This window comes from Stegastes partitus, unplaced genomic scaffold, assembly GCF_000690725.1.
Source record: "Stegastes partitus isolate 25-593 unplaced genomic scaffold, Stegastes_partitus-1.0.2 Scaffold185, whole genome shotgun sequence".
Classification (NCBI taxonomy): Eukaryota; Metazoa; Chordata; class Actinopteri; family Pomacentridae; genus Stegastes; species Stegastes partitus.
The window spans coordinates 490,192-502,760 of record NW_007577916.1 but is presented as its reverse complement, the minus strand read 5'-3'; the positions used below and the strand labels follow the sequence as shown (position 1 = coordinate 502,760).

The following is a 12,569-nucleotide window of genomic DNA, read 5'->3' as shown; positions in this document are numbered from 1 at the left end:
TTTTTTTCAAAATGGCCGACTTCCTGTTGTGTTTCGGGTATGTGTTCTTGAGGCTTTTTTGTGCGTCTCGAGTTGTTACATGTGTGTACCGAATTTCGTGACTCTACGTGAAAGTGTGTTCGGGGTGCTCGGACCCTAATAATTAAACACCATGGCTGTAAAGCACTCCTGTTCATTGATATATGACAGAATCCAGGATGGTCCAGTCATCCAGAGATAGTTAAAGGTTAACTAGCATGCTGTTAACAGGATCGCAGAATCTCTGATGGGTGTAAAATCTCCACTCGTATGCAGCCCTGCACTGATCCTACAACCTGCAGCAACTGAATACAACCAAGTCATGAATCCTGGTTCTGCTGATAACGGGTCTCTTGCATTAAGCAGGGTGTTCATTCATCAGACTGTTGGTTGGACTCGATGGAAACATGAAGGTCATTACCTGTGGTATTGTTGTACTGGAGCCCATTCCATTGAGGGCCGTTCTGCCTCGTCCGTCCACCATTTACATGTAAATAACACGGATGTCTAAAACCATTCTGGAGCTGAAAGATATGCTAATGTGCTCCATGTGAAAATGTCTGTCCTGTTCATAAAAAAAGAAAACATTTAAAAATCCTCAAACTGCACTAAATGAATTAAACATGACTTAGTAATTGACTGTACATTATAACGCAGCAGGAGACGTGGAGGCAGAGTAAGACTGAAGAGCTGCATGGAGGCTCCAGAGACTAATGAGCTAACTGCGGGGCGTTCTTCCTCATGTGACTGCTGTAATTGGGTCAGTCAATAGCCCTGTGTGGTGGTGGTGCTGCTGCTGGTTGAGAGGAGCTGAGGGCTGTCTGACAGGCCGGCCTACACCACGCTGAGGATGTGGGCCGCAGCAGGAACCAGAGCGCTGCCTCCAACCAGCCTGGACCCACGGCTCAGACAGCGAGGACGGACTCAGACAACATTCTCTGAGTTCTGTGAAGAAAAGCATTCCCCCTAATGGTACTGCATTTGGGTTTTGCTCTTGGAACTGTTTAGCCGTACATTTTCTGGGTCACTGATTTCCTCCTCACTCATGAGCAGCGGTTGTTATGAGACTCCTGCACATGATGCGTACGAGCATCACGGCGCTGCTGTGTTGTGGAAGCATTGACTGCATTCTTTTAATTACTCGACGTTTCCCTCTGTAGGGACGGAGCGTATAGAAAGACACACCACAGCGTTTACAGGCTGGTTTGCAGCGGTCGGCCCCACATGAGCCTTTATGATGCATAAAACTCAACAAAGTCCATTAGGAACAGAAGCAAACACACAATTTATACAGAACGCTACGAGAACCGAGCAGTGATGCAACGAGAGCGCCATAAAACCATGCAGCAGATGAGTTGTGACTGCACGCCTGAACCATCCTAGAAACGGTTTGTGTTTGAGTTTTAAATGATCCCAGTCAGGCTCCAGCTGTGTGGGTCTGAGGAAAGACGTCCACATGCTGATCTGGGAACAGAAGATGTTGCTTGTCCACATGAGAACCTCACAGTTCCTGGTAGATGTTTCTGAACCACAAGCTCCCTGAACACCTGATGACATCCTGATTACTGGCACATGGAGGCAGGTCTAGCTGCAGGTGGAGGTGAAGCTCATTCTGAACTGTTTTCTGTCCAACTGCAGCTAATGATTGTTTTCACTGTGGATCAGTCAATACGCTGATTTCTGTCAATTCACCAACTGACTGGTGGTTTCAACTGGGCTGCAGGAGGATTAGTGGTCAGCACCGTGGCCTCACAGCTAGAAGGTCGCTGGTTGGCGTCCCGGTGAGGACACCCGGGATCTTCCTGCGTGGAGTCTCCATGTTCTCCCCGTGCAGCGTGGGTTCTCTCCGGGTTCTCCGGCTTCCTCCCACAGTCCAGAAACATGCTGAGGTTAATTGGTGATTGTAAATTGTCCGTAGGTGTGAATGTGAGTGTGCTTGGTTGTCTGTCTCTAAGTGTAGCCCTGTGATAGACTGGTTACCTGTCCAGGTGAACCTGCCTTCACCCTGAGTCTCCCTCCAGGTCAGTTGAGTTTGAGACCCCCTAGGTTAGGCTAACTTAACGTCAGAACGTCTCCCACCACCCAACCAGCAGTCCTGACAACAGCAGTGGTGTGGCTCCTTTACTGTTGTTCTGAAGCGGCCCGTGGCCCGTGGCCCGGGTCGTAGAGTTCTCGTGGTCCGTTGTTGCTGTTGTCTTTTCTTATCTGGCGTTCTCTTTGTTGTAATTTAAAGTTAACAAATTGAGAGTCTGTACTCACTTGTTTGTATTTTGAAAACAATGAGAACAGGTTCAGAAGGTCCTACAGAGTGTGTAAAGGCTGATCAGACCAGAAGTTTTCTCCTCGTCCGCTGGATGCTGAGCAGCCCAACCAGCAGCTAACCTCTGCTGAGCTGCACGGCCACTGTGTGCTCACACTAATGAATGTTTACATCGAATGCTGTCAGGCTGAGTGGGCGTTCACTGGAGCCTAGTGTACATTCCTTTCTAGTTAAGTGTTTGCAGCTCATCTTTTTCTTTTCAAGGTTTTCACAGTAATTATGGAGGTTTCTCCTGCAGCTGCCCTAAAACCAGATCTGTGTACACAGACCGGATGAGAGGCTGAAACATGAAGAATGTGTTGTTTGGTGCTCAGTCACATCTGGACGGGAACTTTGTTTTACCAGAAGAGCAGCGAGTGTTTCGTCAGCTGATCACCTCTTTGTTGTGACGTTTTTCTGATTTCCTTCAGTCAGGAAGGCTGATGAAAACGCTCCCTTTGTCTTTTTGGGTCGTGTGAGCCGCTGCAGCTCGTCTCACAGTAAACACGTATTTGTATGTTCAGAATCTCCCCCATCGATCCGGGTGGGCTCTGGCTTTAGTGTTTGTCATTTGGACCTCCAGTCTTTTGCTTCTCTATCAGACCTGAACGTATCAGGAGCATCTCTTGCTGTCAGCAGGAGGAATCCAGACGTCACCGTCACACATCCTGCAGCAAAATCTGTCACTTCTGTGATCAAGCTCGAAGAAAAATGAACCTGAGAAGTTCTTCCTGCATCTCTGCTGAACCAAAAGGGCCTCCTGAGAACCTCTGCTGCTGAAGAGGACCTTCTCCCATCATCGACTACGACGTCTTCACCCACACCAGCTGCTGGTCCTTGTTTCCTCTTTGCACAGATTTCCTGAAGGAGACGTTAACACCTCAGGTTTCAACTGAGTAGTTTAACCAAACCTCCTCCAAACACTGAGGCTGAAGCAGAGACCTCCTCCTTGGACAACAAACAGTTTTTGCTGAAACGACTAAACTGAATGTATCAGCAAGTGAAGCCAGAAAGCACTCAGTCTGCAAGATCTGCAGAATAATTAGGTTTAGATCATTTCCCAAAGAGGCAGCACAAATAAGAAAGTGGGTCATTCAATCTGGACAAACAACTTTATTTCTGGTAATGCATCTATACACTGTACATTCAGTCACTGTAGTATATAAGCATAGCTATTTTCAAACATAATCTCATAAAGTCCTTTACTTTACAATATAGTCCGTGTCGTTAGAGAGGGAACAGTGTCGCTGGAGGAGGAGGAGGAGAAAGGCGTGAAAAGATGAAGGAAACAAGGAGATAGATGAATAAGCCAAGCTTTTTTTTTTCCATACTGTATATGTGGCATTAATAAATGGGAAAGCTTACCTCTTACATAAAAATATTTCTAGAATTGTATATAGTATTAGCAGCAGCACAGGGCTAAAACGATACATGAGGATGAGGGAGAAACAATCTGCAAGGTGGCGTGTGTGTGTGTGTGTGTGTGTGTGTGTGTGTGTGTGTGTGTGTGTGTGTGTGTGTGCGGGCCGTACTGCAGGTCCGCTATCTGGTTCTGAACATACTGTTAAAAATATATATGAACTGGTGAAAAAAGTCATTCAATATAAAGACTCTACAGTAAAAAAAAAGAAAATAAAAAGAAGTGGATTAACATGTTTATGTGGGGATATTCTCTTACGCACTGCATTAACTGGTTCTGAAACGTCTCCGTTATAACACAAGTTCAAAAAATAAAAACAAAAACAAAACAAGACAGCTATTGTAAGAAAAGAGTTCTTTTTGAAAAAGGAAACACCATGTACATATATTATACAATATCGTAAATGAAAAAATATTTACATTTGTAAATCCTTATTCAAATCTTCACACTGGCTAGTATTTGTCTATTCATATGGACTGTTATTGCTGCTTTACTGCCCATTATTTAGCAAAATGATTCTCCTTTAGAAAACAAGACGTCGTTAAACAGCTTTTTTCTTGTCGCGTGGGAGCGAAGAGCCAAATGTCATTGTTGTCTCCCTTTTTTTTTTTTTTTTTGTAGAAAACCATGAGTAACGTAAACTACACATCGGCTATCGACTCGTCTTGAGTGTAAAAACAACTACAAAAGGTACCAATTTTAGTTCTGCCAAAGTCACAGATGCAGTGTTGTTCTCCGCGCCACGTCGGTAATGCGGGATAAGAAACGGGCCGACGCCCTCGTTATTATCCTCGACGTGTCCGCCTCGGGGACGAGCCAGCAAACTGGGAATAAACAGTTAAGTCTTTATGTACAACCCAAAGTAACAATTCACCGAAGCAAGTGGCTTTTCAAAGATCTTCTATAAAAACTGTCTGAACATGCATATCATCGTTATCAAATGAAGGAGGAAAAAAAAGCACTCATTCAGAACAAAAACAAAAAAAAGCCTTAAGCGTCTTAGCATTTGTTCAATTGTTCTCTGCACTGAAAAAAGAAAAGGTTTGTAAACTGGTTGGATTTAGGAACACTGATAGAAGGAGTGCAGAGCGAGGAGGGGCTGTTAATCTGAAACCTGCAAACAGTAAATTGATAAGACGCCCCGCCGCCAGCCAGCAGCTCCATCATCAGCCGTCCTTCTCTGGAAACCCGTCGCCCACCTCCAGGCACTTGAGGTTGTCCAGCATTGCATTGATTTTTTTTTTTCTTCTTTTTTTTTTGTTGTCTTTTGTGTTTTTTTTATTGAAAGTGTGAAGCTATTTTTCTTAAGAACAATACACGACTTGTTGCTTTTTTTTTTTTCAATTACATGTTCCTCTTCTAAATAAGACAAATTGCTTTATATTGCATAACACAATAAAACCCTTACATGTACAGTATCAATGCCCAATAACTGACTATATGTATGGCAAACGTTCTCAGATTTCATGCATAAAGAAAATATGAGTTTTCTATTGAAAAAAAGTGAACATAACAGACAAGCAATAAAATATCTCCACGTTTAAAACAACATCAACAACCAAAAAGGAAAAATAGCATTAACACAATGTACATTCTGATTGCATTGTACCCGCCGCGGGGTGGCGGGCTCGCGGCCCTCCGCCTTCCCAATGAAACCGGACTTTTTGTTCGTGCTCCTGTAACAATTCGTGTTGTCAGATTTGAGTTAGAACCGGGCGCTCGAGTGTCAATTATATTACAATGACGGGCGAATGCGTTGCTCGACACCAGACCGCAGCAGCAAGCCACAGCTTCTCTCTCCGTTTATTTACAATGCTTCGCCGTAGGAAACAGAACGACAGTATTTATCGGAGATGCATATAATCAACGAAATGCGTACTGGATTTATATGTTAGCAGTCACGTATAGGATGATGTTTTCAAAGAAAGACTGACGACAATAGTGCGAGTACAATGCAGTATAACAGTATCTCGTTATGACAAAGTGCGATTCATTATTGTAAAGTAAAAAAAACAGAAAACAAAAACAACATATACTTATATTTACACACCTTAATTTAATTAAAATGAACATTTTGTGGTTATTGACAAGAGGGTCCGTCCAGTCCACTGTGACTTCATAGATGATGATGATGATGATGATGATGATGATGATGATGATGATGCCGGCTCTGATCACGTTACAGCACGAGAAGAACAAGGCCCGCCCACACCTGGAGCATTTCATCTTTAGAAGATAAAGACTTCAGGGTTCTGACCCAAATGCTTGACAAACATATGGCCACCAGTGTGTGTGTGTGTGTGTGTGTGTGTGTGTGTGTGTGTGTGTGTGTGTGTGTGTGTGTGTGTGTGAGGCTGTTGGATGTTGTTGCTGATCACCAAAAACAAGTGCTCACAAAAACAAAAAAAAAAGGTGCCTTCTTGAAGTCGGCATGTTTTTATTTTCGATCCTGGTTCGACCCAAAGACGGAACAAAGCGCCTGAATGGACCTGAAGGATCGTATCAGACGTGAGGGGCGGCGTTCCCCGTCCCGGTGGACTGAGACGACTTCCTGAAAAACCAACAAAACCACGGTGGCGCTGTGGGACGTTCATCTTCTGATTTATTTGTTTCTTTCATATTTTCCATCTCCAACAGAGAAACAGGCTCTTCTGTCTCCTCACACGTCGCTATGTAGTCTCTTAAATAGCTTATAATGTCTTCAAACTCCTCTGTCTTCATGGTGGCAGGAGAAAGCCGTGGAGGCCTTGTGAGGAGCCGCTGCACCACCTCTCCACAGCTGTGTGACTCCATCCAATGTGACCTCCTGTAGCAGTGATCAGCACAGTCCACGGCCACACTGTGCTAATAAGCTCTTCTCTGTTGTTCGCTGTGGTCCAGTTTTCAGTTCTGTGAGTGTGGAAGGTGCGAGTCAGTGCTTGATTTAGAAACACGTGTTTCCTTGTTGCCATTTCCGGTCATTCTCCGAGGGAGTCGCTCACTAGACTGTTGATGGTTGCGGATCAGGGCACAGCTCCACGCTCCTGGTTCTGTCTCTGGTTGGAGAGCAAGAGTCGCTGCATGTTTTTGTGTTCTGGGGGGCGAGTGTGAGGGACGGCGACACAATACGTCCGTCCCGGGTCTCCTGGGTGTGTTCTGTAGTTTGGAAGGGCAGAGGATGTTGGGGTGGATCATGGCAATGAGAGGGAATGGTCAGGCAGTGGGACCCACTGCTGGGCTAGTTGTCAGCTGGCGTGTCCTTGGGCGTCCCGTCTTTGTTGCTGGTGGGTTTGGGCCAGAGTTGCTGCTGGAGCTCCTTCACCACCCTTTCCAGGTGCTCCCTGGCCTCCCGCTCCTGCAGCAGGTCGGCTCGGAGCTGCTCGCGGTCGGCTTCAGCGTGCTGAAGCTTCATCTGGAGGTCCTCGATCTGGAGAGAGAGAAGACAGAGTCCACTGAGACTATACAGCAGAGCGGACCGGACCCAGAACGCCATCTGAAAACTGTCCGAATGCAGAAACGTAAAGAAAACAAACAAAGAACCTCATCACTGATGGCAACACTAAAGCATCTCCTCAATCCTCACACGTCTAACTTGGTCTTACTTGCTGATCTTGGCTCGTCTGGCCCGTCTCCACCACTCACCAGTGGACTTACTGAACTTGTGTGACAGAACAAAATGACTTTTAGTCCGAGCAGAGACCAAATACTGCAACTTCTGCTGAGACGTCATCATTCAGGGATTCTCAGGTCATGATCGAGCTGCACTGAAGACCAGAAATCTAACTTGTGTCTGACAGGATGACTGCTGGTTGATCTGATTCCATTTTACTGTCTTTAAACTGCTGAAGGTTTCTATTGGCTGCAGCGTCTTGGTGACAGCTCTGTACAGACGAGTGCAGCCTGTGCAGAGCGGCACAGCGAGAGAGCATAACCTCCTTCTTGTTTTGTCTAATCTGCATTTCCCATGGTGCCTGAGGGAAGTCAACGTCTCTTCCTGTTTCCGCTCTGAGGGGGACTTATCATACGTCTCAGGGCTACACCCATTTATTTTTGCTCGGGGAAAAGGAAATGTGTTTTTTCCGTGCCTTCTCTGCTGACCTTGAGAGTATTTGAGAAAGTGAAAAACAGCACTAGCGTGTTGATATAATCGTCTAGACTTCTACCACCGCATCTCCACCCAGTAGTCTAGTAAAGTCTACGGTGGTTGGTTGTGTTTCACCCCAGTGTTCCTCAAATACATCACATGTGGATGACTAAAGTTTAATCTAATCGTAGAACCTGTTAGCCTGTCGCTGGACGAAGCCTCTTCAACATGTGCTAACTGACCTGTGCCGAGTACTTTGCGCGGAGACGTCCGGCCTCGCAGCCTTTATCGCAGACCCGAAGCTGCCGGGCCTGCTCCAGCTCCCGCTTCAGACGGATCCGTGACTCGTTGGCTTCCTTCATCTTCTTCTCGCTCTCAGCTCGCAGACGCTCGATTTCCTTCCTCAGGTTGCGCTTTGCCTCGGTCGCCTCCCGCAGCTTCTCCTTCTTGGCCACCCGCAAGAACTCCAGCTCCTGTCAGGAAGAAGAGATGGTAGACGTTAGCGTAAACGAGCCCGATCCGGAGCGATACCTGGGGAGAGCCACTGATGCTTATGTAACGGCTGTGAAAGCCAGAGGACACAGTATCAGTCACGTGGCTGCTTCACTGTGCTGACACCTGAGAGAGACTCGTTACAGGAGGCTGCCGTGTCCATGTCAGTGTTTACATTGGGCCAAGTCAGGGGTTAGGGCGACGTGTGGGCTGACAGGAGCTGGGTTTCCTTCCTGAGAATCACTGAAAGAGTGTCAATGTGTGTGTGTGTGTGTGTGTGCTGCAGCAACACGCCCATCGCCTTCTCATGGGAACCGAGCAGCTGAGACAAACACGTCTGTCATCGAGCTTTGTTGAGTCCCACAGAAGGAGTGAAAAGAAACAATCCCCATCACGCCCTTTACTCTACATGAGAACCCTTCAGTCCGACCAGGATCAGGGTCCATTCAGCTAAACACGGACACCAGCCAGTTATAAGGACCGGTTCTGATTTGGCCTGGAGGCCGGTTGGATCTGTGGTGCCGCTCCACAGCTCCTCTCTGGCCCTGATGGAAAGCGAAAGTGGAATTCTGTGGTGCTGGAATCGGTTCTCGTTGCTCAGGCTGCATCTTGTGCTGCTCACCCACACAGACTCCTTCGTCGGCATTTACTTGTTGTCGGTCCAAGACCAAAAATAAAATGGAAGTCTGGCCTTTCCCTTCGCTGCAACATCCGCTCTCATTGTTATCACTTGCCAACTCATGCTAAGCTCTGCGGACAGTCAGGACTTCTAATCCACTTCTGCATTTTGATGCCTGAGCTGAAGTAATTTGCTCAGCGTGCCAGCTCTGAAAAGTTTCTGTCTGCTCTGATCTCATAAATGGAAGGAGATGTTTAAGGTTTGTCTGGTTTTAGGGAAATCCCAAACATCAGCTAACGTTACATCACCAACATGAAATCAGTGAGTGTGCAGAACGTCGAATCAGTCGCCTGGTCTGACAAACGGTCTGCAGCGGAGCCACTTTAAAGCCTCCTGGTCCAACCAAAGTCTCAAATCAGTCCAGAAAACTCACTCTCAGGTCGAATGAGACGAGTTCAAGCCAAGTGTCAGGTCACTGGAGACGGGTCCGATGCAGTCTGCTTGTCCCTGAGGACCGTTCTGTTGACTGTCTGAGTGAATACGGTTAAAATTACACGCTGACCTGTTTTCTTTTCTAACACGAACAGTTAGCAGTGAACTAATAGAGCTTTGATATTTTTCTAAAAGCATTTCACTGCAGGGCATAATTCAGAGTCAGACCGGTCGAGTCCAGGTCACGACTGGAAGCTGATGAATGAAGTTCAGAATAAATGTCTGTGTTGGATGTGGAGCTGCTGGCAGTTTAGTTCTGCCTTCAACACATCTCCAGTTTGTCTATAGCACGAGCTCATTGAGCTGATCTCTGTTCTCCCCTCTGATAGGAGGACACGTCCACCTGAATGGAACCCTACCTGCTGGAGGCTGCGCTTGGCCTGCAGAGCTGATCCCAGCTTCTCTTCCTGCTTCACTCTCATCTTAACAATCTCGTGAAGAAACTTCTCCTTTGACTCTTTGGAGTCCAGTCCGCTGTCCAGCGCCTGCCGAAGGCTCTCCAGCTCCGACTCCAGGCCCGGCTCTGGAGGAGTCACCGGGGCTACGACGGGGGCGGCTCCGGGGGCGGTTCCGGGGACGGTTCCGGGGGCGGTTCCGGGGGCGGCGCCTTCGGCCGCTGTGACAGTGCAGATGGGCCCTTGGACTCCCGGTGAGCTCAAGTCTTTGGCTGAGCTGCTGGACGAGGTGAAAGATGGTGAGGACAGGGAGGACAGGGACGACGTGACTGTTGGGGCAAAACAGAGACACAAGAGAGGGTGAGATTAAAGCCATGAGACGTCCTGGCAGTGATCAGCTGAGCCGGTCAGCCAAGCTCTGGAATAAACCATCCAATCACAGGCCTTTGCTTACATTCGTCGCGACTCTCGACTTCGATCTCCACCTCGGAGTCTTTGTCGTCCTGAGGCGGCGGCAGTGGCGGCTTGCTGGCAGTGGAGGACGGAAAGCAGGGGACCTCCGGCGCCGGCGGCGGGAGCTCTCCTGTGGCTCTTCTCTTGCGAGGCCTGGAGTTGGGGTTGGCGCCCTCACCTGGGGGTTCACCTCCACTTGGGTGTGAGGTGCTGGGTACCGACGGGGACATAGGACCCACCTTCCCAATAGGCAGTGGTGTGAGGGCGACGTTGGGGGCCACGGCGTTCTCCAGGCTCTTGTAGTTGTAGAAGCTGAAAGAAAATCATCAGGCAGTTTTACTGCATGCTGCTCAGAACCACCATCTACATCAGGCTGCTTCATTAGGACGAGATGAATGTGAATGTAAGCAGAGACAGTTTGTCCCATATTGTATGGTCTGATTTGAACAGCCGATGCCAACCAGGGTAGAGAAACATTCAAATAAAGTGCCTACAGCTCTTTCCTCCCACTTCAGGAGAAAGTGGGCCAGATCAACTGTGATATGGCGCTGCCTGTACTGGCAGCACCATGCCAAGTGGGTGCCCACAGTATGAGTGTGTGTCAAATGTGTGTGAATGGTGGCGTGTGGGAGGCTGCGGTAGAGTCAGACTTGACCCCTGTGACACCAGCCCACCCAGACAAGTGAGAGCGCATGCTGGGAGCTGATCATATCCAGCTGAACAGAACGGCTACCGTCCTCGCCTTGAAAGCTCCTCACAGACTCTACATGCTTCACTGTTTTCAGCTGATTTTTGAAGTGTTGCTTGGTGACACTGTCTTCCATTTTGGATGTGGTGGTGATGGTGTCTGGGCTCACCTGTCTCTGAGCAGGGCCAGAGGGTGGCTGGACGGCTCCTTATCACCAGCAGAGATGTGGGGGGACCACGGTCTGAAGGCTGAGGGCCTCTGCCGGGGCTGAATGCAGTTGATCCCCTGAAAGGAGAGTAAAAAAGCTTCAACTCACAAGTCATGGAGGAAGAACATCTGTAATGATGCAGCGACACGGATCAGTACCGGCGTGCAGTCCACATACAACACTACAGTCTTTGCTTCTTGGTGTGATCCAGGAAAAATGGCAGGTTATCCACATCATGCTAGTTTAGAGAGCTGAACACTGAAGGCTGTGAATATTCACCACTGAGGTGTCCGTGTGACCAGCTGTGCTATAAAAAGTGACGTGTAATGTGACTGGACAGGGGTCAGTGTGAAGATTATTTGCCAAAGACCTTCTAAGTATTACTCGATGGCAGATTTAGTTTGAGTGAGTATCGATCTTCACAGGGGACATCCATCATTACATTGTGGTTATCTTCTCTTTCACAGCTCTCTCTAGCTCCTCTCCATTGTGGGGCTCATGGCGTCTACGGTTACCTCCTCTGGTAGCGCAGCAGCCAAATCTAAATTTAAGCACTAACCTCATCCCAAAACTTCCATATAATATTACACGACATCTCATCTCATGCATCACGATCCTCATGGCCAGCATCTCCTTCCTGACACCAACCTTATTGGAGGCAGACAAGGACTGCAGCCAGTCGTGCTGCTTCTCTTTGTCGGCCAGCGGGGACTGTGACGGGAGGTCTTCATGTTTGGACTTTTTCATCGGGATGGGATCGGACGCCTAGAAGAAAAGAAGGTTTGTTTTAGAACAGAGCTCACAGTACCCACATGCCTTCAGTCTACTACATCCAGGTCGATTAGCTCCATGTGATATGAAGGCATCGCAGGTCGCCCACTGGGCAGCTGGCTGAGGACTGTGTCACCAAAATGTCAGTGAACTGAAAATGAACCCAATACTGTCAGACAGACCAATAACTCTGTGTGTGTGTGTGTGTGTGTGTGTGTGTGTGTGTGTGATGCCAGATAGAGGAGTGCCAGCAGAGGTGTCTGATGGCTGGAAGTGCAAGTGTGTTTAAATTTAGGTGTGCTATTGACTTTGTGCGTCTGTGTGTGTGTGTGTGTGTGTGTGTGTGTGTGTGTGTCCTGTTATTTGTGGGGAAGCTATAAAGTTCACACACACACACACACACACTACACAATCGAGGCAAGGGCAAAGTGTCACAAACTTGTCACACGCGGTATCCAGTATAGCTAGGTGTGTTTGCTCATGGGCAGCCAAGAGAGGAGGCAGGGGGTGACTGGGGCAGTGTGTGTGTGTGTGTGTCCGTCTGTCACACACACACACACATACATACACCCATACAGACAGACAGACAAGTGGGGGTTTGTTTCTCTTCCCCGCCTGTTAGGCTGGCTTTGTGGTGATGACCTCAGCCTC

At 48.0% G+C, this 12,569-nt stretch overlaps 1 protein-coding gene across 1 annotated transcript in view; it reads right to left on the bottom strand.

The window, feature by feature from the left end:
* Nucleotides 1-3,413: 3,413 nt before the first annotated feature.
* Nucleotides 3,414-12,569, bottom strand: part of skia (v-ski avian sarcoma viral oncogene homolog a) — a 77,517-nt gene continuing 68,361 nt past the window's right edge. Inside the window, exons 2-7 of the mRNA XM_008280208.1 lie at nucleotides 11,796-11,912; nucleotides 11,109-11,224; nucleotides 10,253-10,563; nucleotides 9,763-10,127; nucleotides 8,043-8,273; nucleotides 3,414-7,143 (exon numbers count right to left, since the gene is read on the bottom strand). Coding sequence (XP_008278430.1) covers nucleotides 6,955-7,143; nucleotides 8,043-8,273; nucleotides 9,763-10,127; nucleotides 10,253-10,563; nucleotides 11,109-11,224; nucleotides 11,796-11,912 — 1,329 coding nt within the window. The 3' untranslated portion in view covers nucleotides 3,414-6,954. The remainder of the gene's footprint in view (nucleotides 7,144-8,042; nucleotides 8,274-9,762; nucleotides 10,128-10,252; nucleotides 10,564-11,108; nucleotides 11,225-11,795; nucleotides 11,913-12,569) is intronic.